The following is a 27,231-nucleotide window of genomic DNA, read 5'->3' on the forward strand; positions in this document are numbered from 1 at the left end:
AGGTTAGTGCATCAATCTGAGTTTGTTAGTGCCGATGAGACGATGGTCAGATATTTTGGACCTCATCCACTGAAACAAGCCATTCGAGAAAAGCCTGAAAGGTAAAATCTTTGTTTCGTTATATTTATTTGCTTTTTTTAGACAATAAATAAATCTCGATTTAAGTAAAGCAATACATATATAATATAGCTTATTTATAGGTATGGCTGGAAGGTTTGGTGTCTAGCAACTGCTGAGGGAGAACTTTTGGCCTGTCAGCCTTATGCTGGGTTGAAAACAAAAATTAAAAACAATGGGCTAGGTCAAGGCCCAGATGTTGTTTTGAGTCTTTCTGAACAGTATGGTTTGAAGAAAGGGACAAAAGTAGCCTGTGATAATCTTTTTACATCTTTTGATTTTCTTGATCATATGGGAGAACATGGCTGGGGCGTTGTAGGTTAATTTTTTGATAGTTTATTTGGTATGTTTTGAAATTTTTTTGTTTAGCCTAATCTTAAAAATACATTTTACCTCAGGTACTGTCCGGCAGAACAGGCTTGTAGGTGTACCGATGCCTACTAAGAAGCAGGCTAAAAAGGAAATGACCAGAGGTACTATGAAATCAGTTTATGATAATAACAACTGTGTAACCATCTGGATGGATAGCAAAGCTGTAGTTCTTGCGAGTAATTATACTGGTCCTAACCCTGCAGGTATTTTGTTTCATTTTAAAGTTTTAGAGTTTAAAAAAATAAAAGTTTGTTTGAAATAATACAAGTTATTTATAATTCTAAATCTCAAATTTATAAAGGCTTCAATATTGCTTTTATTTACCAGGTATTTGCGAGAGGTACAGTGGCAAGGACAAGGCATACATCAAGCTTTCTTGTCCCCGTATGGTGATTGACTACAACAAGACAATGGATGGAGTTGACTTGTTTAACCAGAATACAAAGAACTACAGCATCTCAACCCGTCTGAAAAAGTGGTATTGGTCACTCTGGACATGGTTCTTAAACGTGTAGATGATTCAGGCTTGTATTGCTACACTTGGAGAAACCGATATTTAATGGATCAGGAAAAGAATCATCACGAAGATGTTGAATTTGAAGATAATCTTAATGCAGCTGGCTTATCCAAATTCGCAAAAAGTAGGCAAAGGATTATTAGAAACAAGGGTAAGATGAAAAAAAGAGAAGAAGGTATATGAGATTACATTGTTGGAATTTATTCGACAGTTAGTTGAACTTATGTTAATGAATCACTCTGACCATAAATACAGCTTGTTAGTTCCCCAGAGAGAGGTATCCAGGCTATCTGCCAACAGCAAGCAAGCAATCAGGTTTTCAACTTTTATGATTTTTTTTAACAATTTTTTTATACAAAACTTACTTATCATAATACTCTTTTATTTTAAAGGTAAAATCAAATTATTATTTTAGGTACGACCACACCAGAGCTCACTTTGTTACAAAAACAGAGGTAAAAGGAGTCTGCCAATATTGGCATGACAGAAGCAATTTTAGATGTGAAAGTTGTGATGTTGCTCTACACCCTGGTTGCTTTGTAAACTACCACAGACCTGAAAATAAGTTATAAAAAATATTTTTATATAATTTAATAAAATATTATTTTAAAGAATAGCGTTTTTAATCATATTTTTATTATTTTCCCTATTATGTAGTCAAGTTTGAATTTTTTTCATATATTTCTATAATCCTAATTTTCCGTGATAATCAAGAGGTTCAAAATATGTACATTATTTTAAATATTTACTTTTTGTTACGTTAAGTGCCGACGCGTCCTTAAAAGAACGTGGGTGTTTGTGGGTGTTTTGGGGTGTTACACAGAAAATATTAGATTAAATTAAAAAATCTCTTCATGTATAATCAATTTTACCCCTAAGTAACATGTAAAATAAGTTTCAAAAAAAAATTCGCAAAAAAATTTCTCCGGCACTAATGGGTTAATATAGACGAGTCTGTTATTTACAATTTCTTTGCCATGAATGAATAATATTTAAATAAAATTAAAACCTGAAAAATTCACTTGTTTTTCTATGAACAGATTTTTAAAAAACAAAGCAAAACAAAACAAAAAAAACAGCATTAAATCAAACAATGATTTGATAAATAATTGATGGGCTTTTACTGAACCTATTTTTTAACTTTTTAATTTCATAGATTATGACAATTTGAAATTTCAACAACCAACACTTGTTTTTTATATTTATATCAAATTTTAACATGAACTACTAATTTTTCAACATACTGAGATTTCAATCGACTAAATTTTCTACCTACTGTACTTTTTAAAGATTTTTCAATCAACTTAAATAATGTTTATTCTGGTTAGGGGTGCACAGAGGCTGTGGGATTTGTGTCAGTATCCCCTGAGCATAATTATTAATAGGCCTCATAAAAAAAAATCCCAGAAATAATAATACTAATATTAAAATAATGTAATATACACTGATTTGATTTCGAGGTTTTAAATTAAACTAAAAGGTACCCATCCGACAAGAAAATTTAATGCGCACCATATGTGATACCTACACTCGATTTATAGGATGGTGTAGATGTGGGCTATGTATGGTAATGGTATTTATAATACATAAGTGGGCCATATGTGGCTACCACCTAAAGTGTATAAGCACCATACAGTGGCGGATCCAGCATTTTTTAATCTTTGAGATAACTTTCAGACATTGAGCTGACTCCAAACATTTTTATATTTATACTTATATCAAATGAGGGTTTGCAAAAAATTGCGGTGATTGGAGGCTGGGAACAAAAAAGCCCCAAAATTTTTGCTACACCTGCTCCAGACGTGAGAGCAACATGTTGATGAAATATTTTTTGTATTATTCTCAAACTTATATTCATCGATAATTTTTAAGTTTCATAGTATTATCTCTCAGCGTTCAAAAATTATGACCATATAAAAATTACAACCCCCTCAAATTGAGGGGGGTTTAAACTTTATATCGTCATAATTTTTGAACGCTGAGAGATAATACTATGAAACTTAAAAATTATCGATGAATATAAGTCTAGTTGAGAATAATACAAAAAATATTTCATCAACATGTTGCTCTCACGTCTGGGGCAGGTGTAGCAAAAATTTTGGGGCTTCTATGTTCCCAGCCTCCAATCACCGCAATTTTTTGCAAACCCTCATTATTTGATATAAGTATAAACATGAAAATGTTTGGAGTTAGCTCCATGTCTGGAAGTTAGCTATCTCAACGAATAAAAAATGCTGGATCCGCCACTGCCATAAACACATACGGCCCACATTTACGCCATCGCATAAACCGAGTGTGGTTATCATTTAATAAAACATGTGGCCCACATCAAATTTTCTTGTCGGGCAATAATAATTGGTACCGATGATGTGTTAAAACATATCAATACTTTACATGTGCATATGTATTCTATTGAAATCAAAAAAAAATAGACTCTCTTTTCTGAATTTTCATACATTTTTTAATAATCACTTAATTCTGCAGAATTAACCTGACTATCTAAAAACTTGAATATCTTTGAAATGAAAGAACATAGAAACTTTATGAAACACATAGAGACTTTATTTAAAAAAATCTAATCTAGAAAGTCAGTTAAATATTTTGTTTTTAAATAATCTTATTATGCGAAATTTTCAAGATTTATTATGAGCTCCTTTGTTTTATATTTAACATTTTTTTAAACATAGAAAGGTTAATGCATAAAGGCTGTTTTAAAAATTGTTTGAAATTTAGTTATCATAAAAAATCATAAACCTAAATTAAAAAACTCACAGTATTGTGTTAAAATGAACTAACAAGCAAAGATTTTATACCGAAAATGTAACTCATTGTCCTATACACGGATTCAGGGTTTAGTTTTGGTTTAAATTTTTAGTTTGGATTAGTTTGCATTTTAAAATTGTTCGTTATGTTTAATACAGATTTTATATTTACATTTATATGTAGTTAGAAACTTTTTATTACCTTTTTTTAATAAAAGCATTTTTTAAATATGTTAAAAATGGTTTTATTTAATATCAATTTTATTTATATCAATTCTCTATCATCTGGAGTTTGTTCCACATGTGAAACAAACTCCAGACGATAGAGAATTGATATAAATAAAATTGATATTAAATAAAACCATTTTTAACATATTTAAAAAATGCTTTTATTAAAAAAAGGTAATAAAAAGTTTCTAACTACATATAAATGTAAATATAAAATCTGTATTAAACATAACGAACAATTTTAAAATGCAAAATTCCTTGAAAATTGGAAAAAATTTAATACAGAATCTAGGTAGATTGCAGGATATTGGCTTATGTGCATACCCTATTTGCTGTTTTACAAAAGACAAGAAAAACTACCAAAAGATCAATTTTTCTGAACTCATTGAGTATGTTAGTAATGAACCTGAATCCTCAAATGCGAATAATGTTTCTTTTTGCACCAATTGCTTTCAAAAGATAGGTTAAAGGTAACAGACATCTTTTCACAAAATCTGCAACAGTGCAAAATTTACAATTCCACAAATCATCCTACAAGTTTTCTTCTATACTAAAAGATATGGTTAAAACCAATGACAGTAAAGAATTAACTCTAGCAACAAGTAAATGTGTATTATATCTATCTATTGCTATTATTAATATTATAATAAAGTCAAAACTTGGTGAATAGACATTTGTCAGAAAAATATCTTTTGAGGTGGTAAAGCCCTTTCTGTGACTCTCTCCTCTGGAGATGTGCATAAACCTATGAGAAAAATTTCTGCAGATACATTATTTAGTATAAAAAAGAAAATGGATCTTACCTTGTCAGCAATGGGTTGTTTAGTAAGATACATAAAAAATTGGGTTGTGGAGATAAAGATCTAATGATCTTTTCACAGAGCACAAAAGATAGGCGCGGGTGGAGAGGGGAGTTTTAAAATGAAAACATATTGGTTGAAAATAAAAAAGAATATAATTGCTTCAAAGCAACTAATGTCTCCTTAAGACTTCTGAAAATTATTTCCATATTTTGAAATAATAATAACAAATAAACACCATATTTTTTCTTATTTTGGTGGATGTTTTTTTTGAACGTTAATTCTTAACATGTTAGTTATTTTTCAACATGTTAGTGTTGTTATATGAAAAAACAAAAATGTTTTTTGTTTATTGTTAGAGATGTTTAGTGAGACTAATTTAAACTTTGCTATTCTTTCTTCAGATCTCAGTGTTGATGAGTACTATCCTTTGATTAGCGAAGAATCCAATAGTCCCATGCTTGGCTTGGGAGTATACATACGCATCAATTCACCTATTTGTCATGAAATCAGGTTTGAATCCTTTGAACATTCTGTTATGTGCTTCTGCTTAGCATCTCTTTACTCTATCGCCTTTCTCTTTGTTCTTTATTGTTCTCCTTCTTCCTTCTACACTCTTTTAGATATAATTTCTGATCAAATTGACCATGCTTTCTCTCTTTACCACTCTGCTAATATTGTTGCTATTGGTAACTTTATTGCTCATCAAACTGAATGGCTAGGCTCTAACGCCACTGACCCTGCTGGCACAAATGCCTATAACTTCTGCATTTCTTAATCTCTTACTCAGAAGGTTAACTTTGTGACTCGTTTTCCTGACAACCCTAATCATTTATCTTCACTCCTTGATTTATGTCTGGTTTCTGATTCTAGCTTGTGTTCAATTTCTCCTTTTTCTTCTTAGGTGGTTCTGACCATGAATGATCTCTTGAAATCTTTCATCTCATACTTCCTTTTCGGACACACCCTATCATCGCACTACTTACTACTGCCCTAAACCGAACTGGGATTATTTTCGTGACAGTCCTTGGGCTGAAGTCTTTTCTCTCTCAGCTGATAATTGCGCCTCCTAGCTCTTTGATTCAGGCAGGAATGAAAGCCTTCTTGTCGGTTCCAAGTCAAGCCTTATTCTACTCTAAGGTTTTCACCTTCTTGTGCAGCTGCTATATCTAATCGTAATCATCTTTTTCATCTCTTTCAAAAGAACAACTCTCTTGAGAACATGCGGCAATTTATTATTGCAAGAAATTGATGTAAAAAGGTGCTACCTGATGCTAAGCTCTATTATTCTCAGTTCACTAAATCTCGAGTCTTGTCTCAGAAGTTAGGCTCTTGAAACTTTTGGAAAAATTTTAACAACGTCATTAACAATGGCTGGTCTAACATTTCATTTCTCATTCATGGGAATGATCTTGTTACTTCTCCCAAGGATAAGGCAGAACTATTTGCAAAGAACTTTTCTTCAAATTTAAGTTTTGAACCTTATGGTCACTCTCTTCCTTCCATTCTAATTAAACAAGTTAACCCATTGTAAGACAATCAAATCACTCTAGCTTCCGTTGCTAAAGTCATATCTCAATTAAACTCTTGTAATGCTTGTGGTTCAGACAACATTCCTGTCATAATCTTACAAAACTGTTCTCCAGAACTCTCTTCAATTTGCTTTAATTTTCTCTAAACTATTTAATAAATGCTTGACTTAGTCTTGTTTTCCTGCCTGCTGGAAAATAACATCTGTTGTTCCAATTTTTAAAAACTCCAGTGAACATTCTGGCCCCTCCAATTATCATCTAAGTAGTCTTCTATCTCTTATTAGCAAGGTCTTTGATCAACAAATTTCACATATCCAATTTTGAGTCATACAACTTACTGTCAGACAATAAATATGGTTTTCGATCCTATCACTCTATGGCTGACTTATTAATTGCTGTAACTGAAAATTTTTATCGTGAATTAGATAAAGGTGGAGAGGCTAGGGCTATTGCTCTTGACACATCTAAGGCGTTCGACAAACTTTGGCATGCTGGTCTTCTCCATAAGCTTGTTTCATATGGTAAATCTAGGAAAGCTTTTGAGATTATCAAATCGTTTCGTTCTTATCGCTTTATTAAAGTAATCCTCAAAGGCCAATCTGTTCTTTATTTCCAGTAACTTCTGAAGTATTTTAAGATACTATCCTTGGTCCTGTTTGTTTATTTCCTACATTAATGATCTTGCCAACAACCTTACATCTAAAGTAGCTCTTTTTTGATGATGACTCAACTTTAAACTCCTGTCTTGACAAAAAGACTTCCCTTATAGATCGCTTAGAACAGACAGTTGATCTTAAATCTGAACTCATTTCTGTAACAGATTGGAACTTACAATGGCTTGTAAATTTTCAACTCCAACAAAATTTAGTTATTTACAGCAAACAGCTATCGCAATACTGTCAAAATTGTTGTATTACAAAAAGGCAACCCTCTCACTGAGTCATCTTCTTTACGTCTTCCATTTTCTTACTCTGGACTCCATTCTCTAACTCTACAAATCTCTTATTTGTCCCTGTTCAGAATACTGTTGTCATATATATATATATATATATATATATATATATATATATATATATATATATATATATATATATATATATATATATATATATATATATATATATATATATATATATATATATATATATATATATATATATATATATATATATATATATATATGACAACAGTATTCCATACAGGGAATACTGTTGTCATATATATTAGAACTTTAATGATTTACTTTTTTTAATCAATCAACAACATTCAAACATCTAGCCACTTAATTATTAAAAAATATTTTTTGAACTGGTCTATATATCTATCTATCTATGTATATATATATATATATATATATATATATATATATATATATATATATATATATATATATATATATATATATATATATATATATATATATATAAATATATATAAAAATATATATATATATATATATATATATATATATATACATATATATATATATACATAGATAGATAGATATATAGACCAGTTCAAAAAATATTTTTTAATAATTAAGTGGCTAGATGTTTAAATGTTGTTAATTGATGAAAAAAAGTAAATCATTAAAGTTTCAAAGCATTATTCCAATATTTAGTAACAGCTCAAATAAGTTTACTTTTCAATAGGGTCCTAAAATTAAAAAAAAAAAAGTTCCTTAAAAGTAGGTCAACCTGGTACTCAAAAGAAGCAAAATAATATATAAATTTCAAAAATAACAATTGTTTTATAAAAAATAAATTAAAAATTTTTTATTTTTATTAAAAATTTGTAAAAATGTACTTTTTTTATTTCTTGTTAAAAAACCATAGTTTTTGCGCAATTAAATCTAAAATAATAAGTGCAGTATTAAATTATCATTTTTTTTTGAAATTTTTATATAACTTCACATTAATTAAGTTTGCAATTTTGAACTAATTTTCCTGACCACAACCACATCAAATCAAAGGGTAGCCCAAATAAAGTTCAAAAATTATTTTTTTTATATACAATTTTGAAATAGTCTAATACATATATATATATATATATATATATATATATATATATATATATATATATATATATATATATATATATATATATATATATATATATATATATATATATATATATATATGCATATACATATGTTATACATCATAACCTTATTTATACATAAAAAATATATTTAATAAGAAACATTTTTTAATTGATAAAAAAAAGACTTACTTTTATTTTCGCAGCAACATTGAACCTGATGTTTTGTTTATTGATAGAAAGTAGAAGACTAATATTATACTAAAATAAACAGAAAAGCAATGTTGAAGGTAAAAACAAACAAAAAATAATAATTTCAATTTTTTTAAGACAAAATAACATACTAAAGCATGCTAAATATTTCATATAAAAATATACTAAAATTAGCTTAGATTAATATATTGAACATAACTTATTTTTTTCATGTGTAAAAGTTAAAACTGCAAAATAAAAGTATAAATTACTCTAGCTATCTTATTTTTTAACATTGTTGCTTAGGTTACACAAAGATGATGATAAAACTTTTTTGGGTGCAGACTAAAATTACTAAGGTATTCTAATAATAAACATTAAAATTTGTATTAATTTAAATTAAACGAAGGAAATTTTATATTTTTAGAATAATCATTATGAATGTAAGACTCTTATTTATAATAATTTAGGATATCTAAGGACTTTATTTTTATTTTAACTAGTAATAAATTTTTATTAGTAATAATATTTTTAAATTACCGTTTAATAATTTAACAATTTTTAAAACAAAAATATCATAATATTATAAATTATACTTGATCTTGATAACGAACAGAGATATATTTATTCAGAGAGAAACACAAAGGGTGAAATGGAGGTGTTCGTTTATGACCTTGAACCCAGTACCATTGCCATCTACTATGTTTCTCACCATTTCTTTTAAGTTCAATTCCACCTCTTGAATTTACAAACAATCTGTAAAAAACAGTTCAAGCTTAGCAATAGGTTTGTATATATATATATATATATATATATATATATATATATATATATATATATATATATATATATATATATATATATATATATATATATACATATATATATAAACATTTATAAATGTTACCTTATTTTATGCTCATCAGAGTAATGACAAATAGAGTTTCCATTAGATTCAAATACAGCCAAAATTTGAGGAGAGTGATTAGAATTCATCTTATTCTAAATTTTTATTCATGTAAGTTATTACCAACTTAAAACAGCTAACACTAATTCACAGCTAATTCTGATAAAATAAATTCCAGTTTTATAGTAATTTTATTTGTATAAATTTACATATTTTTTATTTTAGCAATAATATATATATTTACATATAAGATTTTTAAAATTGATTTAGTGGATCCAGAAACCATATAGTAGAGGGAGGGTGATTTTTGGGGGTGATTTATGATTTTTGGTCATAATACATTTTTAGTAAATTTTTCTTTGAATATCAGTCTCCTGTTGTCTTAATCTCTGTAACTATGAAATGATTTAGTATATCAATATCTCATAAGTCTGATTTAAAATTTACATTTTACAATATTGTTTAAATTTCAAATCATTTTTAAACGGTCTGCCTATTAGGCCAAATTCACTTTCTACTTTTTCAAACAACATGCTGTATATGCAAAATATATATATATTTAAAAAAAAAGTTAAAGAGGTTATCATTCATATCGCTCCCTTTCCTATGGAACCACCCTGATATATATATACATATATATATATATATATATATATATATATATATATATATATATATATATATATATATATATATATATATATATATATATATATATATATATATATATATATATATATATATATATATATATATATATGTATATGTATATATATATATATAAATATATATATATATATATATATATATATGTATATATATATATATATATATATATATATATATATATATATATATATATATATATATATATATATATATATTATATATATAAATAAATAAAAAAATCCATAAAAAAGGACATTTTTATTTTTTAGTTAAAAAATGTCATACTTTATGCAAAAAAATCTGAATTAATAACTTATTTATAAAATGATTAGAGTAGAGCAGGGTCAAACCACACACCACACCCGCACACTGATCAAAATTTTCAAATAAAATTGAATGAATATAACTATGAAAAAAATAAATATAGATTCGAACACATAATTATCTCATCTGTTCGAATTGAAAAAATTATATGCCAATTTAACTTTATTTTTATCTTATTCAACTTTAACGGGAAGTAAAATTTTTTTATATATTTCTTATCATTACAAACAAAATAGCCGAAAATAATATAAAAATAACTTTAGCACTATCTCGTTGAAAATTTTATTTCTATTCTGATAGTATAATTTTTATGCCGCTAAAACAAAAAGTTAAATAAAAAATCAAAAAGTAAAAAAATCTTCCTTTTCTGATAAAACCGCACACTTGATTATTTACTTAGTTTAGTTTTTCGCAAGTGACTAAGTGCCTATCTTTATTCAACTAACAGTGTTGATTCTGGTTTAATTAAAAAGAGTATTATGTTATTTGTCAAAACAATTATCACTCACTTAATTCAAAAATAATAAAAGCATACAAGGAAGATGATATACTAGCTGCATTAAATGGTATGAAAGAAAACAATACATCACTGAGAAATGCTGTTTTCAATCACAGTGTTCTAGTCTCAAAAATAACAACAAAGGTCTCCATGGCTCAGGTACAAAAACGGTACTCTTAAATGAAACAGAAAAAATAATGGTGCATGCGTTCCAATCACTTGGTTATGGTTTAACCCAAACGCTGGAGTTATGGTTTAACCCAAAATGAACTCCTTGAATTTGTAACCGGCTACCCTAAACGCGAAGATCAATTGTACTTACTCAAAAATGGCAAACCTGGCAAAGACTGGTTTTATCCCTTTATGAAAAGATGGGCAAAAGCAATTTGACCAAAAAAATCAAACAACTTAGCATCTAGCAAAGCCGGTTTTATGTCAGAAATAATCGATTGTTATTTTGAATGCGTTACCAAGCAATACCAACAGACTGGTATAACTTCTGGGTTGCATATTTGGAAATGAAACAGGTTTTTCGGGTGATCAAGGAAAAGCAACCGCAGTTGCTTTCATCAAGAAGGAACAAAATGTTCATTTATGTTTACTGGCAGCAATGAAAAAATTTATTATACTGTGAACAATTGCTGCAATGCTGAACCTTTTCCACCACCATTTGTGATATACAAAGCTAAATAAAACTTTCATCCTAATTGGGCATGAAGTGGTCCACTTGGCACTAAATAATCAATTTCAAATTCAGGTTGGATGGAGCATGATACGTTATTGAAATGCTGAAAGAAGTATTTATACGCAAAACTGAGCAAATTAGTGGTTTTCATATTTTAGAACTAAATAGGCATATAACTTTGGAATAGGTATTATTGTGCAAAAAAAAACAATATAATCTTGACTGCTCTACCAGAGTTCTTTACATATTCTACAAACATTTGATAGAGGTGTCTACTGCTATGTTAAACAATTGTGGAAAGAAATTCTAAACAAGTATTACAAAGACTCAAAATTTAAGAACTTGGAAAAAATTTTCCACTCTTGCTCAAACTGCTGTATGAGAGTGGTATATGTTTTACAAGCTTGCATGCATTAGCAATCACACAAACGTTTAACCTACCATTATCATCTTTTGCAGCCTTCACAGCACTTATACTATCTTGCTCAATCACAGCTTTATCATCTTCAACAGCCGTTGCATCACACACTTCAACTACACACCGATTACCATCTTTATCAAAAGTTTTGATAGGTATCAAAGATGTGTTGAGCATTGCAAAAACAGTATTGAGATGAAATTAAAGCAATTTTTTCAAGCCAGAAATTATATGCATGTTAAGAAATTGAAGCAGTGCAAAATCTCAATACATGGCAGAAAATGTGTTACCAAAGAAAATGTGATCAATTTCCTCAAACAAAAAGAAAAAGTTTCAAAGGATGCTGTAAAAGTTATAAACTTAACGGAAAGCAAACTCTCTAAGCCAAGTACTAAAATACCTGAGCAAAACAATGCTGAGCAACCAAAGCTAAACAATAGTTAAATGAAAAAATTTGTTAGAATTTGAAAAACGTAAATTACAATTACACACAGAATGTTACAATGTGAGAATTTGGTGTGCCAGGAATGGTTGTGATTGTGTTTACCAAAAAAATATGTTCGCACAAAACTTTTTTGTTGCAAAAAATGTAAAAATTTATTATAGTTTCTCAAATACAAGTTGTGTTAAAAATAATAATAATAAAAAACTCAAAATTTAAAAAAATTCAGTGTTTTCTCAAGTGTGTGGTTTTATCAGAATGTCGCACAAAACAGCACATTAAATATTTTCAATAAATTTATTATTTTTTAAATAAAGATTTATATAAACTTATATAGTTCTTTAATACATATCTAATGAAAAAGAAAAAAAATTTAAAAAGTTTAGAATAAAAAAGTTATTTAATTTTCATTGATCAAAGTTTTTTCTTTTAACATCTTCACTTCCAACAAGGCTGCAATCAACCACTATTAAAGTTGGAAGTTACAGGAAGAAAAAAGATAAAATTTATAGAGCAAGATAACGATTGACAGACGACTTAAAAGATTGAAAGTTATATGAATTAGGAAAACAAGATAAAAGAATGGAATTCCAAAGAACTGAGGTTAGAGGAAAAAAACTAAACAAATATAAATTTTTGGAGCACTTAGGAACAGTCACAGTAAAAGGATGAGACTTTATTTAGACTTTATTGACGAGTAACACAAGAATGAATTTTAGTAGATGGGACAAGAGACGCTAGCTCATTTGAGCAGCGCCCATAGTAGTATTTGTAGAAAAGTGAAAGTGAAGCAACATTACGATGATACGATAATGGTTGGAGGTTGGCTCCAAGAGCAGGTCCAACTATGTTTACAATACATTTTTGCACCTTGTCTAAAAGAGAAAGGACATCATTAGAAGATTCGCCACAGATATGGCAACAGTATTCCAACAAGGATGGATTTGAAATTTATAGAGATAAAGAATAGAATCCTGAGTAAGAAAGTGGCGAGCACAATAAAAAGATGCAATCTTAACAGATGTTAATTTTGCAATGAATTTGATATGTGGTTTCCAAGAAAGATCTGAAGTAAGAGTTAATCCTAGAAGATAAAGGGTAGATGACTCATCGAGTACATTACTGTTCATAAAAATAGGAAGACCTAAATTATTGCAATAACAATTAGGTTAAAAACATTGAGTTTCATCTGAGTTAAAGCCACTGAGAGCCACAAGCTGTAGCAGAAGTGAGATCCTTTTCAAGCTCAAATGTCCAATCCAAGCAATCAAAGAGTGTTGGCTTTTTATCAAGACTATATAGTAGTATTATCAGCAAACAATGCCAACTTAGATGTGAGAATTTCTGGGAGATCGTTAATGTAAATTAAAAAAAGTATAGGACTAAGGATAGAACCTTGAGGAACCCCTGAAGTTACAGGATATGAAGAAGAGTGCTGTTCATCAAGGACAACTCTTATACCACAATTGGTAAAGAAAAAGTTCATAATCTTTAACATGTTACCTGATACACTGTGAGAAGAAAGCTTATGGAGAAGACCAGCATGCCAAACTTTATCAAAAGCTTTAGAAATGTCAAGAGCAATAGCCTTAAGCTCTCCACCTCTGTCTAATGCATGATAGATAGTTATTACTGTAAGCAAATCAGCACTAGAACAAGAAGATCAAAATCCATATTGATGATCAGAAAGTAAGTTATTAGATTCAAGATGAGAGATTAGGTGTTTATTAATTAAAGACTTAAAAACCTTGCTTATGAAAGGAAGAAAACTAATGGGACGGTAGCAAGTCAGATCGCTCTCCAGAATTTTTGAAAATAGGAAATTTCCAGCAGGCTTGAAAACAAGACTGATAAGCACTTGTTAAATAGTTTTAAAAGTATAGGCGAAAGCTCCAGAGAACACTTCTGCAAGACTATAACAGCTATGTTACTGGGACCACCAGCTGTAGAAGAGTTTAAGCAAGAAATCACTTTAGATACAGAAGCTGAAGTGATATGAAGATCAGGCAATGGATTAACCTATTTGTTGGCTATTTCAGGTAGAATGCAACTAGTGGAATCAAGAGATGATATCAATGAGAAGTTCTTAGCAAACAATTCAGCTTTGTCTTAAGGTGGGTGACAAAATCTAAACCCTACAAAAGAGGTGGAATAACTGATTTACCCTTGTTATAGGTGCTGTTAAAGATTCTCCTGAAATCACAAGTGCCTAATTTTTGAGATGAAATACAAGATTTTGTGACCTGAGAAGAGCGGGGTATGACATTGACAAAACCTTTTACAATGGTTTTTAGCAGTAGTAAACATAAGCTTTTTTTCTGGAGAATTGTTTTGCTGATAGATATGAAAGTAATGGTTATGATTGGAGCATTGCAAGATTGCAGCAGCACAATGAAAGGAAAATCATGGAGAAGAGTGAGACTTGACTTGAAATCGTCTAAAGAAAAAAAAGGATTCTATGCCAGCCTGAATTCAAGAAGTTGGAGTACCCCAATATCATTTTATCTCTTACAACTATCTAAAAGCTGACTGCGACTTTTTCAGTGATTTTCTTCATTATAGCCCATGGGTAGAAATCTTTTTTCTTCCTGCTGATAAATGTAAGAAACATATTTGTCAGCAGGAAGACAAAAGATTTCTACCCAAGGGCTATAACAAAGAAAATCACAGAAATGGATTCCCAGTCAGCTTTAAGGTAGTTGTAAGAGGAACAACCAGAGGGGGATTCTGGTGATGAAGAAGAATGAGATAGCTTTAGAGAGATCAAACTGTGATCAGAAGCACTGAAGGGTGAATGCGGAGAAACTGAGCACTTACTAGAATCAGAAACAAGATATAAGTCGAGTAGAGAAGGTAAATGATTCGGATTGTCTGGAAAGCGAGTTGGAAAGTTGACTATTTGTGTAAGAGATTGTGGCCTTAACGCCTGCAGAGTCAGTGACACAATAGCCAAGGCATTTAGTGTGATGAGTATTAAATTCACCAACAACAATGATATGGCTGAAGGATAAAGAGAAAGGGCTCGGTCAATTTAATCAGAAATAACATCGAAAAGAGTGCAGTCTTGAGATGAAGGAGAGTGATATATAACAAAGAGAAAGGCAATAGAGTGAAGTGGTGCTAAACAAAAGCACATAAAAGAATAATCTGTGGATTCAAACTTAGTTGTCGACAAATAGGGAATTCTTACAAGTGTAAATATCCATGCTTCGCATGTAACTATTGGAGTCTTAACAAGTTTAAGAAAGATAACCATCAACACTAAGATCACAAGATGAAACAGACAAACTCAAATTAGTCTCACAAAGAGCAAGTAGGTCTAGTAAAATAAGACTCAACAGAAGAAAAGTTACTTCGAAGACCACGAATATTAATGAATGATTTAGAGAACTTGTTGATGACAGTCATTTTTTGTGTTTTTTTTTTGTTGTTACTTTAGTCATTTATAAATTTGTTAAAGAACTTGACTCAAAGCACAGATAGCACTCAGTACATTATTTAATAGTTCAAGCAATTGTCTCATTAATCCTAAGCTGTAACAAAGGGCTCAAAATGTGGCCTTGATAATGCACAACAAAAGTACAAACAGGGACACCATCTATGTGCAACATGGCACTGTTAGTACTCCGATATTTTACAGCTATTGATGAACTCTCAGTTTTATGGTTCTCAGTTTTATGGTTACAGCTGTTGATTGAACTCTCAGTTTTATGGTTCTGAGCCGGTCTCAGAACCATAAAACTGAGAGTTTTAGAGCTGCACCCTTATTTGGAAATAATAAAATTAGTTGCCTAGTCATATAACCAGAGACACAAGCAAAACCCATGTAACAAATCAAGAAGATTCAGCATTCAACATCTTAAACTGGAAGCAATGTATTATAAATACATCTAACTCAACCTAATAGATAAAGAAGGAGTGCGAAGTTGATCAACAGATAGAATCTGTTTACCTATTTGCCTAGGAGGCCTTCTACAAGACAGTAGCCAGATGCATCTAATATCTGCCCAAGATCTATTATTCTTATCGAGACACTATCTCTAGCCTTTACGCAACTAAGAGATCCAAGGCAAAGAGTAATTTAAGTCAGAGTTGGCTTCATCTAGCCTTTGCGTAAAAAAGCAAGTCCTGCAAGGCAGCAGGACATGAAGCAGGTTGTACTGGGTTACATGTTACCAGTAGCAGGATAACCTGACCTAACAATAAGTGTGCGGTTTGAACTGATTTTTTAAAACTTTTATATAATTTTGTTTTATTTGAGATCCAACATGACATAATTTTGAAAAACTATTTTTTTGATAATACTAGGGACCTATGAATTTTTCAAGGGTCTTAAGACACCTCTTAAAATATTTTTTTTATTCCGAAAGTGTTAAAATTAAATGTTATTTTGTTATATAGAACAGTTTTAGAGGGTAAGAGCAGACTTTTTTTTTAATTATTTTTAAGGACCACTCTAATATATATATATATATATATATATATATATATATATATATATATATATATATATATATATATATATATATATATATATATATATATATATATATATATATATATATATACATATACATATATCGAAACCAAAAAAGGTGATTCGCAGGGCCCTAACATATTGTATTATTGTAGTAAATTATACTAAAAGTTTGTGTGTAACTATATAAACTGTAAATATTTATTACTGTAAATAAATACTCTACCTGAAATATAATAAATGTTGACTGATGTTTTTCAGTAGATAAAATCATAACAGCAACTTCTCCATTTGGATAAATATTTAAAAGTTAAGGAAGCAGATTCTACATCATTACAAGCTGTACTTTTACTGAACAAATTTTCATTATTAAAGTTTTTATTATAAAATATAATTTTATTATAAACTTTACTTTAGTGATGCAATTTATTTTGCGCATTCAATTTATTTTGTACAATTATTAACAACAATAAAAAATATTATTACGTTCTTTTTTTTTTGTGTGTAATTTTTGTTAGCCCTTTATAATGTTCATAAAAAATGAGTTTTAAACATGTTGCAAACTCAATGATTATCAAACCAATAATTATATTTTTAACAACTCAATACTATAATTGTGGACACACACATATGAAATTTAAAACCAATTTAGAAAAGCTTGAGAGATATGAAAAAAAAATTAAAAAAGAAATGTAAAAGTAGAGAAGGTTCAGAGGAAAGATCAAGTGGTAATACAACAACAACAACAAAAATGAATTCACCATAACAACATGTACAAAAATATGAAATAGATACTAACAACAACCACTTCCATCTGGAAAAATTGTCATAAACTTTTCTCCATTTTCATAAAACTTTTCATTAATGAAAAGATTTTCCTAAAATAAAAAAACTTGGAAAATACTGAATCTAATATTATATATAATATATATATATATATATATATATATATATATATATATATATATATATATATATATATATATATATATATATATATATATATATATATATATAATACATAAAAAATATCTGATAAACAATAAATTAAAAATATCCTGCGCAATTAAATTCCAATGAAATTCTAGAGGCATCATGATTAAACCATGATTTTTGACTCACGGGCCGTGTTGCACCCCATGTGTTTCATAGTTACCCTATGGGTCTTCATGGGAAATCTTCATAGTTACCTCATGAGTCCCAAATATTAATTCATGGGTTCCAATAAATTATCCATTAATCCTAATGATTATTCCATGGCATTCAAAATATTAAAACCATGGTAACATATTACTTATAACATGGTAACATATAACATATTAACCATATAACATGATTAAGAATACTTTACCATAGTTTTAAAAGATTATATTTAAAAGATTTAAGATTTAAAAATTAAAAGAATATATACAACCTATTATCTAGGTGGTAACTGTAAACATGATTTTTTTTGTTGAGTTGGTTTTTTTATTTTGGTCACACAATAAGGCTGCAAGCAACCACTATTAAGTTAGGAGTTACTAGAAAAAAAGTATAGAGCTATACAGCAAGGAAACCGCTGACAGAAGACTTAAAAAGTTGAAGGTTGTATGAGTCATGAAAACATGAAGAGATGGAAAAGAGTTCCAAAGCATTAAAGTGCAGGGAAAAAAACTAGACAAATAAAAGTTTTAAGAGCATGCAGGGACAGATACAGTAAAAGAATGAGACTTTGCTGAATGACGAGTCAAGCGAGAATGAGTTTTAGTTGATGGAACTAGAGATGAAAGCTCCTTTAAGCAGCAACCATGATAGTACTTATAGAAAAGAGAAAAAGATGCAACTTTATGACGATGGGAGAGAGGCTCAAGCTTAGCAGATAGAGGGGTCCAACTACGTTTTCAATGTGTTTTTGGACCTTGTCTAGAAGAAAAAGAGCATCATTAGAAGAACCAGCTAAATATGACAACAGCATTCCATACAGAGACAAATAAGAGATTTGTAGAGGTAGCAAATGGAATCAAGAGAAGCAACCTTAGCAAATGCTAATTGTATTATATTCTATATATGGTTTCCATAAAAGTTCAGTAGTAAACAATAATCCAAGAAGACATAGAAAAGAGGACTCTTTGAGAGGGTTGACATTCATTAATATAGGAATGTCGACAGTATTGAGATAGTTGTTTGCAGTAAATAACTTGATTTGTTGGGGATAAAATTTACTAGCCACTGTGAGCCCTAAATTTGTAACAGAATTGAGATCAGATTTAAGATCGGCTTCCTGTTCTAAGCAATCAAAAAGAGAAGACTTTTTGTCAAGACAGGAGTTTAAAGTTGAGTCATTATCAAAAAAGAGCTACTTTAGATGTAAGGTTGTTGGGAAGATCATTAATGCAGATAAGAAACAAAACAGGACCAAGGATAGAACCTTGAGGTACCCCAGAAGTTACTGGAAATAAAGAACAGTGTTGATCTTCAAGGATGACTTTAATAAAGCGGTTAGAAACGAATTGATAACCTCAAAAACTTTCCTAGATACGCCATATGAAACAAGCTTATGGAAAGGACCAACATGCCAATCCTTGTCGAAAGCCTTAAATATGTCAAGAGCAATAGCCCTAGCCTCTCCGCCTCCATCTAATGCATGATAATCTTTCAGTCACAGCAGTTAGCAAGTCAGCCATAGAGCGAGAGGATCGAAAACTGTATTGATTGTCTGACAGTAAGTTATTTGACTTAAGATAGGATGTGAGAAATTTGTTTATCAAAGACTCAAAGACCTTGCTAATAACAGAAAGAAGACTGATTGGACAATAATTAGAGGGGTCAAAATGTTCACCAGAGTTTTTGAAAATTGGAACAACAGATACTATTTTTATTTCCAGTAGACAGGAAAACGACTCAGTCAGGCACTTATTAAAAAGTTTAGAGAGAATTGAAAAAGGTTCTGGAGAACAACTTTGTAAGATTATGACAGAAATGTTGTTTGAATCACAAGCCTTTGAAGAGTTTAATCAAGGTATGACTTTAGTAATGGAAGCTGGAGTGATTTGAATGTCTAACAATGGGTTAACCTGTTTAATTGGAATGGAAGGAAGAGAATTGCCATAAGATTCGAGAGTTGAATTAGAAGAAAAGTTCTTTGCAAATAGTTCTGTCTTAGGGTAGTAGTAACTACTAATTTAATATTATCACACATGTATTAATAAAAAATTGTTCAGCTTCTAAAAAGAGCTTTTGAAAAAAAAAATTTATCTTGTGAATCTCATGAATGCAGTGTTAGGGAGAGTTCGAGTAGGAAGTATGAGATGAAAGATTTAAATATTGCATGGCCAGAACCAAATAAGGGAGAAAAAGGAGAAATTGAACACAAGCTAGTATCAGAGACTAGACATAAATCAAGGAGTAAGGGTAAATGATTAGGGTTATCAGGAAAAGGAGTCACAAAGTTAACTACCTGAGTAAGAGATTGAGAAATGCAGAAGTTATAAGCTTTAGTGCCAGCAGGGTCAGTGGCCTTAGAGCCAAGCCATTCAGTGTGATGAATAATGAAGTCACCAATAACAACAATATTGGCAGAGTGGTAAAGAGAGAGGGCATAGTCAATTTGATTAGAAATTATATCTAGAAGAGTGCAGTCTTGAAAAGAAGGAGAATGATAAAGAACAAAAAGGGTGATAGAGTGAAGAAGTGCTAAGTGGAAGCACATAAAAGTTTGTTCATTGAATGGAAAAATCCAGATATGAACAAACAGTTGAATCATTATAAGATATCTCTTTTCACATAACAGTTACCATTTTATAAGTCGTTAACCCTTTTTTTTATATTTTAATATCCTTCTTATTGCAGTTTTAGCCATTGCCTATTTTTTTATAATAAAAAATTGTAACTGTTTCATTACCATTATCCTGCAGATATATCTATAACATAACAGTTAAAAAATTGTTTAAAACTTTTAAAGTTTTATGTAAAATTTGTTTTACAAGATATTCAAAAATGAAGAAATTACCAACCTAGTGTGATAATTTAAGCACAATGATTTGGTACATACTATAGGAAATTAAGAAGTTCATTAAAAACCCATTGATATATTTAAAATATCATTAACAAATATAAATCTGCATCCTATAAAGTAATTGTCTTTTAAATGGAATTTAATACACCTAGTTAGCATATTTAAGGCATTGTAAATACCTTCATTAATTAAGAATTCATGTTTATAAACTCATAAGTAGATTATAAAATGTTATTTTAGATAACTCAAAAGTTGAACATAAAAAAATAAATTGTCAAAGACAACTTCAAAACAAGTGATTTATTTGAGAAAGAAAAACAGTTTATCAATATATGAAATTTTTTCAAAAGCATCAGTGTTTCATACAGACATCACAAGCAAATGCTTTTTTAACATATAACACCACATATAGCAGCACATGTTTCATGCCACCATCTACAGTGTTTATGACATTTATTCCAATTATCCTTTAAATAAGTATCAACAGGATAGCTGTATTGACACATTGCACAAGATTGTTTATCAATCAGCACCAGGGTTATTCAAACATGTCTTTTGATTTGTAGATATATATTTTTTAATGCACTTTTTATGTGGTTATGTTCTTTTGTTTCAAAGTTAAAGATTCCTCTAGCTGAGATTTATATGGTAATCGAGTAATTTTTCCAGCATGATTTACCCTCCTTTTCTTACCTGTTTGTTTTCTATTTTTAATGTAAAATCCGGTGTAAATGATGAAGTTTATTTATTTATTTATTGTAAAATATTTATACAGGTAATGCCAAATCAGCACAATAAATTAGGCTGTTATCCTATTGGGCCTTGATACATTAAAATATAAATAAATTTAACAGTTATTTAAGAATATAAAATAATATTAAAACATTAGTAGATTTATCACAGAATAAAATAGAATTTAAAAATTAGAAATATCCATTAGTTTAGTTTTAAATTCTCTCAGGTTCTTACTCTGGCGAGCAGCGAATGGAAGACTATTATACAAAATTACTCCTTGGTAAAAGAAACCATTTTTCGTGAATTCAAGCTTTACTTTAGGTATGATCAGTGATATTTCATTATTTCTTGTGTTTGCTGAATGACAAATTGCCTTAAAACTGTTAGAAAATACACATGAACTTCTTTAAAATGCGACAAATTTATATTATTGTTTGAAATTTTATTTGCATTTAATATTATTTGGTTTATTCTACTATATAAACGGTTGATTTAGTATAATTGGGTTGCAGTGTGGTTTAAGTTGATTAAACCACAGTATGTAAAAACTGGCAATATCATTGAGACATAAATTAATTTAGCAGCGTTTATTGTTAGCAGGTGTCGTGTTTTGTTTAGTAAGCTAATACCCCCACTGATCTTATTACATTTAAAATTAAAATCGTCATTAAGTGAAAGGGTTGGATCTAGATGGATTCCTAAATATTTGTATGTTTTGGTATTGTTTATTTGAACTTCACTGATATGTAGATTTAAGCACCGACATTTAGATAATTTTCTTGCGGTTCCAAAAAGCATTGCTTCAGTTTTACCTTTTTGAAGGTTTAACAATAAGTCATTTATTTCAAACCATTCTAATATTCCGTTTAAGTCTTCAAGTAGTTTTTCCTCTATTAATTGAATGTCATTATTAGCTACAAAAATAATCGTGTCATCAGCATACTTTAATCGAGCTATGTTTTAAAACGTCTGATACATCATTAAATTCAATCAAAGTTAGTGAAAAAATTGTACATCTTTTAAAATTATTTATTGTAAACACATTTCTATTAACATGGATATATTCCACATTTTTTTAACCCTGACTGACAATTTTGAACAGTTGATGCTTGCCCATAGGCTATTGCAAATAATTTACTAACCCCTAATTCAGTTACAGGGCGACCTGGATGGTGACGAAGCCAAGTACCAACTTTAATAGAATATTTGAGGCTTTTTAAGAATGAAACATCAAGTGGTTACAGTTTGTGCATGCAGTGAGATAGAAATGATTTTTTTAAAATTTTTTTTATGACTATGAAAAATTTTTATGACTTGAATGTCCACCCAAAGAGCTGGTTGGTTTCTTGACTGTAGCTGGACTGCTTATAAAAATTATCAAACCATTTTTCAAACAACTCAATTAAAACCTAGCCATTTTTGCTGCAACAAGAAATAGAACATTTTGGAGCTTTATCTAAAAATTCAGGTCTCACTTGAATACGTGGATAGATCGGCATTTGTGGACAAAAATCTGCTGGCTGTTTGACAACAAAATATTGTGATTGTTTTTCCTCTTTTGGAGCTTGTTGAGCCACTAACACTGTGTTTTCTCTTCAGGTCAAAAATATTTTCTGTTTTATGACATATAGGCAATCCAGATTTGTCTACATTGAACAAGTTTGATATAGGAGTAATCTGCATTCCATAAGCATTAAAAATTATTTTTTCTAGTTCATCATAAAATCAATTAATCTTAATTCTATTAAAACCAATGGCTCAATGCAATGACATTGACTCAGCAACTCTCACAGAGAGTTTATTACGATGTTTCAAAAATCCATTCTTTTCATCCTGATGTAGTTTTACAATTAAACTTGTGAATAACCTTGTGTAATTGTCTTTACAAAACTGGAATACCATTTGTTTCACATCTTTTGGAGACCAAAAAACCTCTGTGTTGTTTGGTCTCCAAAAGAAGAAGAGCTTGTAGAAGTACTTTCTGTGGTCAGAAAGTACTTCTACAAGTTCTTCTTCTTGAAAAACAAATATATATATATATATATACATATATATATATATATATATATATATATATATATATATATATATATATATATATATATATATATATATATATATATATATATATATATATTTGTTACATAATATTAATTCATACTTTGGGGAACTACTATTTTATTAGGTTTTACAGAGGCACTAATGAATTCACTTTTTACTATCTCGTTATTATTGTATTACTATCTGAATGCAAATAAACTATTAACAAATATCAACTTCTTTTATACATAATATCTCAAACGCTTTTTTCCATTTTAGTTTTGTAGAAAGCACAGGTCGGCAAAATTCAGCGCTGCCAAAATAAAAAACTGTTTATCATCCAAAATTATCTCCATACTTTGAGTTTCATATTATTGTTGCTCACATTTTATTCAGTTCATATTTTTGAATAAAATAAATAATAATTTTTAATTATTAATAAATAAAAAATTCACAAGAAAAAATCATTTATCCTACATTTTCAAAAAAGGTAAAAATGTTAATTACATTACCCTATATATATATATATATATATATATATATATATATATATATATATATATATATATATATATATATATATATATATATATATATATATATATATATATATATATATATATATATATATATGTATATATATATATATATATGTATGTATATATATATATATAAATATATATATATATATAAATATATATATATATATATATATATATATATATATATATATATATATATATATATATATATATATATATATATATGTATGTATATATATATATATATATATATATATGTATATATATATATATATTATATATATATATATATATATATATATATATATATATATATATATATATATATACATATACACAGTGCCGGCTCAAGGTATTTTGCTGCCAAAGGCAAGATCCCAGTTTGTTGCTCTAACTAAAAAGCACCAATATATTAAAAAAATACCTTAAAGTAAAACTATGAGTGACATATAAAATTGTATATTTGCACAACATTAAATCCAAACAGTACAAACACAAAAAGCAAGCAAAATACATACAAAATGAGCATATTTTAACACGACTTAGTGAAAGGAGTTTACTTTCCTACTCTTTTCAGATGCAAAAGCCTTCAATAATTCAGTAAAATCTAATTTTTTAGCCATATCACTTTCTATGGAAATTAAAGAAAGACCTGTCAAACGATTTTGTGACATAGTAGATCTTATGTAATCTTTAATTAATTTCAGTTTTGAAAAACTACGCTCTCCATATGCAACTGATACTGTGGCTGTGTTAACAGAATTTGTAAAGCAATAGAAACATTTGGAGTGAAATTATTGTTTCTTAAAACAAACTCTAGTACTTTTAATGGTGATGTTTTTGGTTCAATTAATTCAGACTATGCAAGCAATTCATCTAATAATTCCATGCCATCAATATCTGCAGAAGTATCTGTGCTTAATATTTTTTGAAGATTTAAACATTTTTCTCTAAAACTTTCCTTTGAAAAATCTTTTTTAATATTTGCAATATTGTACAGGAATTGAAAAGCATCACAGTGTTCATTTAACTGGTTAAATCTTTCTTCAATCGAATTTATAGCACTATCCAAAATGCAATTAAAACATTCTATTTTAAATCTATCTTTTGGATTTATAATGGGATCATCTCAAGTTTCATAAGATAGTATTTGTTTTTTAAACCTTGGTCTAATAGAAACTTCAAATGAAAATGATGGCTCCAAATCTAATTCAGTTGCAATTAATTCTGCATCAGAAATAACTTTTTCAAAAGCTTCATCTGAGCGATTTAACTTTAAGAAGTTAACAGTTTTGTTCAAAGTTTGTTTGGCTTCAGAAATGTCAATTTCAATATTCTGAATAACTTTGCTTGCTAAGTTTACTTGATTCAAAGTATTGAACCATATCATAGTACAACAACAAAATTTAAAATTTTTTATCTTTTGAGCTAATACCTCTGCTTCATGACGTGAAGATGGATCATAAGAAATGTCCTGGCTGATTTCAAAAAGAGCATCAAAGATTTTTCCAGCACAGTATCAAAAAGGTTGCACAGCTTCAATTCTGCTTTCCCATCTTGTTGCACTCAAAGGTTTTGGAAAAAATTTTTTTCCAAGATGATTTTTCAAAACTGTTCATCTACGAGATGATCCAATAAGAAAGTTATAAATGGCTTGCACCATTCCAAAATAAGCCACAGTCACTCTTGATGATTTTGCAGCATCATAAATGACCAAATTTAATGAATGAGCATGACATAGTACAAAAAAGCTCTGCTGTTTTTTTCCAATATTTTTTTCTGCACTCCTGACTGATGTCCTCTCATATTCGCACCGTTGACGTAGCCCTGCCAACGCATATCTTCAATTGGAATCCCAGTTTGAGTCAACATTTGTAGAATAACATCTGTGAGTCCTGCACCAGTTGTCTGCTCTACAGGTATGAAATCGATGAAATGTTCACAGACTTTAACTTCAGCATTTTTCATCTGAACAAAACGTAGCACAATTGCAAATAATCTTTCCAGAACTGCCAACGCTGTATCTCTGCACTGAGAAGTTGTTATTGTGATGCATCAATTGTTTTATTGGTATCTAGTTGGTTTGCTAATTCCATCCATTTGCTTAATGAACAGATGTGAATTTTAGAAGTTTCAAGTTCCTTCAGCTGTCTGAGCAAATTTTTCCAGTCTAAAAAAACCGATTGTCTTCAAACGTATGTCCATGTCACCAAACAACTTACATGAGAAACAAAACAAAACATCTTTTCTTTTAGAGTATATAAGCCAGGATCTTTTAACAACTTCACCATTCTTGAGTGCTTTTTGCATGCATGAAGGATTAAATCTTCTGTTGTTGGCATTGACAGGAAATAGAAAAGATGGATTAGGTGTTGATGGACCATTTTTAACAAGAGTCACTCAAAGATCATCTGGAATCCGATCAGGCCAATTGGCAGGATCTGTCAGGTCTGTAGTTGGTAAAGTTTGAAAACTCTGTTCTTCTTCTGGCGATGCAATTTGTGAAGTCGTAGATAAATTTGCTTCATCTCCCAATTTAGATTTTTTACCTTTCAGCTCATTTTTCACTTCCAAGTTTGAACTTGTTGTTGCATCTTGAATTTCATGGATTTTATCACAAACACTAACATCACAAGGATCTCTCATAGTTGTTGTTGGCTTGCTTTTGGTGTTATTAAAAACATTGCTTAAAGATTCAGACATTTGTTCATCTTCTTCTCTTCGTTTTTCTTTTTGCTTTCTGTAGAAATCACCAGATTTCATTCTTTTATGTCCTACCATTTTTATCTATGGATGTCAGAAAATATATAATCAAAACTCAAAATGCATCTCTAGGAAAGTGTTGCTCGAGGCAGCTGCCTCTTTTGCCTGTGCCTAGAGCCAGCACTGTATATATATATATATATATATATATATATATATATATATATATATATATA

General features: G+C 29.2%; 2 protein-coding genes across 3 annotated transcripts in view; one reads left to right on the forward strand and one right to left on the reverse strand.

Moving 5' to 3' along the window:
* The window catches only part of LOC101238987 (glutamate-rich protein 6), a 55,945-nt gene that overhangs the window by 13,224 nt on the left and 15,490 nt on the right, over positions 1–27,231 (reverse strand). Inside the window, exons 7-11 of one of the 2 annotated variants that reach the window (XM_065788198.1) lie at positions 17,777–17,859; positions 17,208–17,280; positions 9,468–9,562; positions 9,157–9,316; positions 8,561–8,629 (exon numbers count right to left, since the gene is read on the reverse strand). In XM_065788198.1, coding sequence (XP_065644270.1) covers positions 8,561–8,629; positions 9,157–9,316; positions 9,468–9,562; positions 17,208–17,280; positions 17,777–17,859 — 480 coding nt within the window. The remainder of the gene's footprint in view (positions 1–8,560; positions 8,630–9,156; positions 9,317–9,467; positions 9,563–17,207; positions 17,281–17,776; positions 17,860–27,231) is intronic. The other variant, XM_065788199.1, reaches the window with a different exon arrangement.
* Positions 14–1,007, forward strand: LOC136074881 (piggyBac transposable element-derived protein 3-like). The gene is made up of 4 exons (XM_065787106.1): positions 14–101; positions 201–436; positions 516–692; positions 817–1,007. Exons 1-4 carry the CDS (start codon positions 43–45, stop codon positions 1,002–1,004), a joined length of 660 nt encoding a protein of 219 aa, XP_065643178.1. The 5' UTR covers positions 14–42; the 3' UTR covers positions 1,005–1,007.

This window comes from Hydra vulgaris, chromosome 01 (genome assembly GCF_038396675.1).
Source record: "Hydra vulgaris chromosome 01, alternate assembly HydraT2T_AEP".
Taxonomy (NCBI): Eukaryota; Metazoa; Cnidaria; class Hydrozoa; order Anthoathecata; family Hydridae; genus Hydra; species Hydra vulgaris.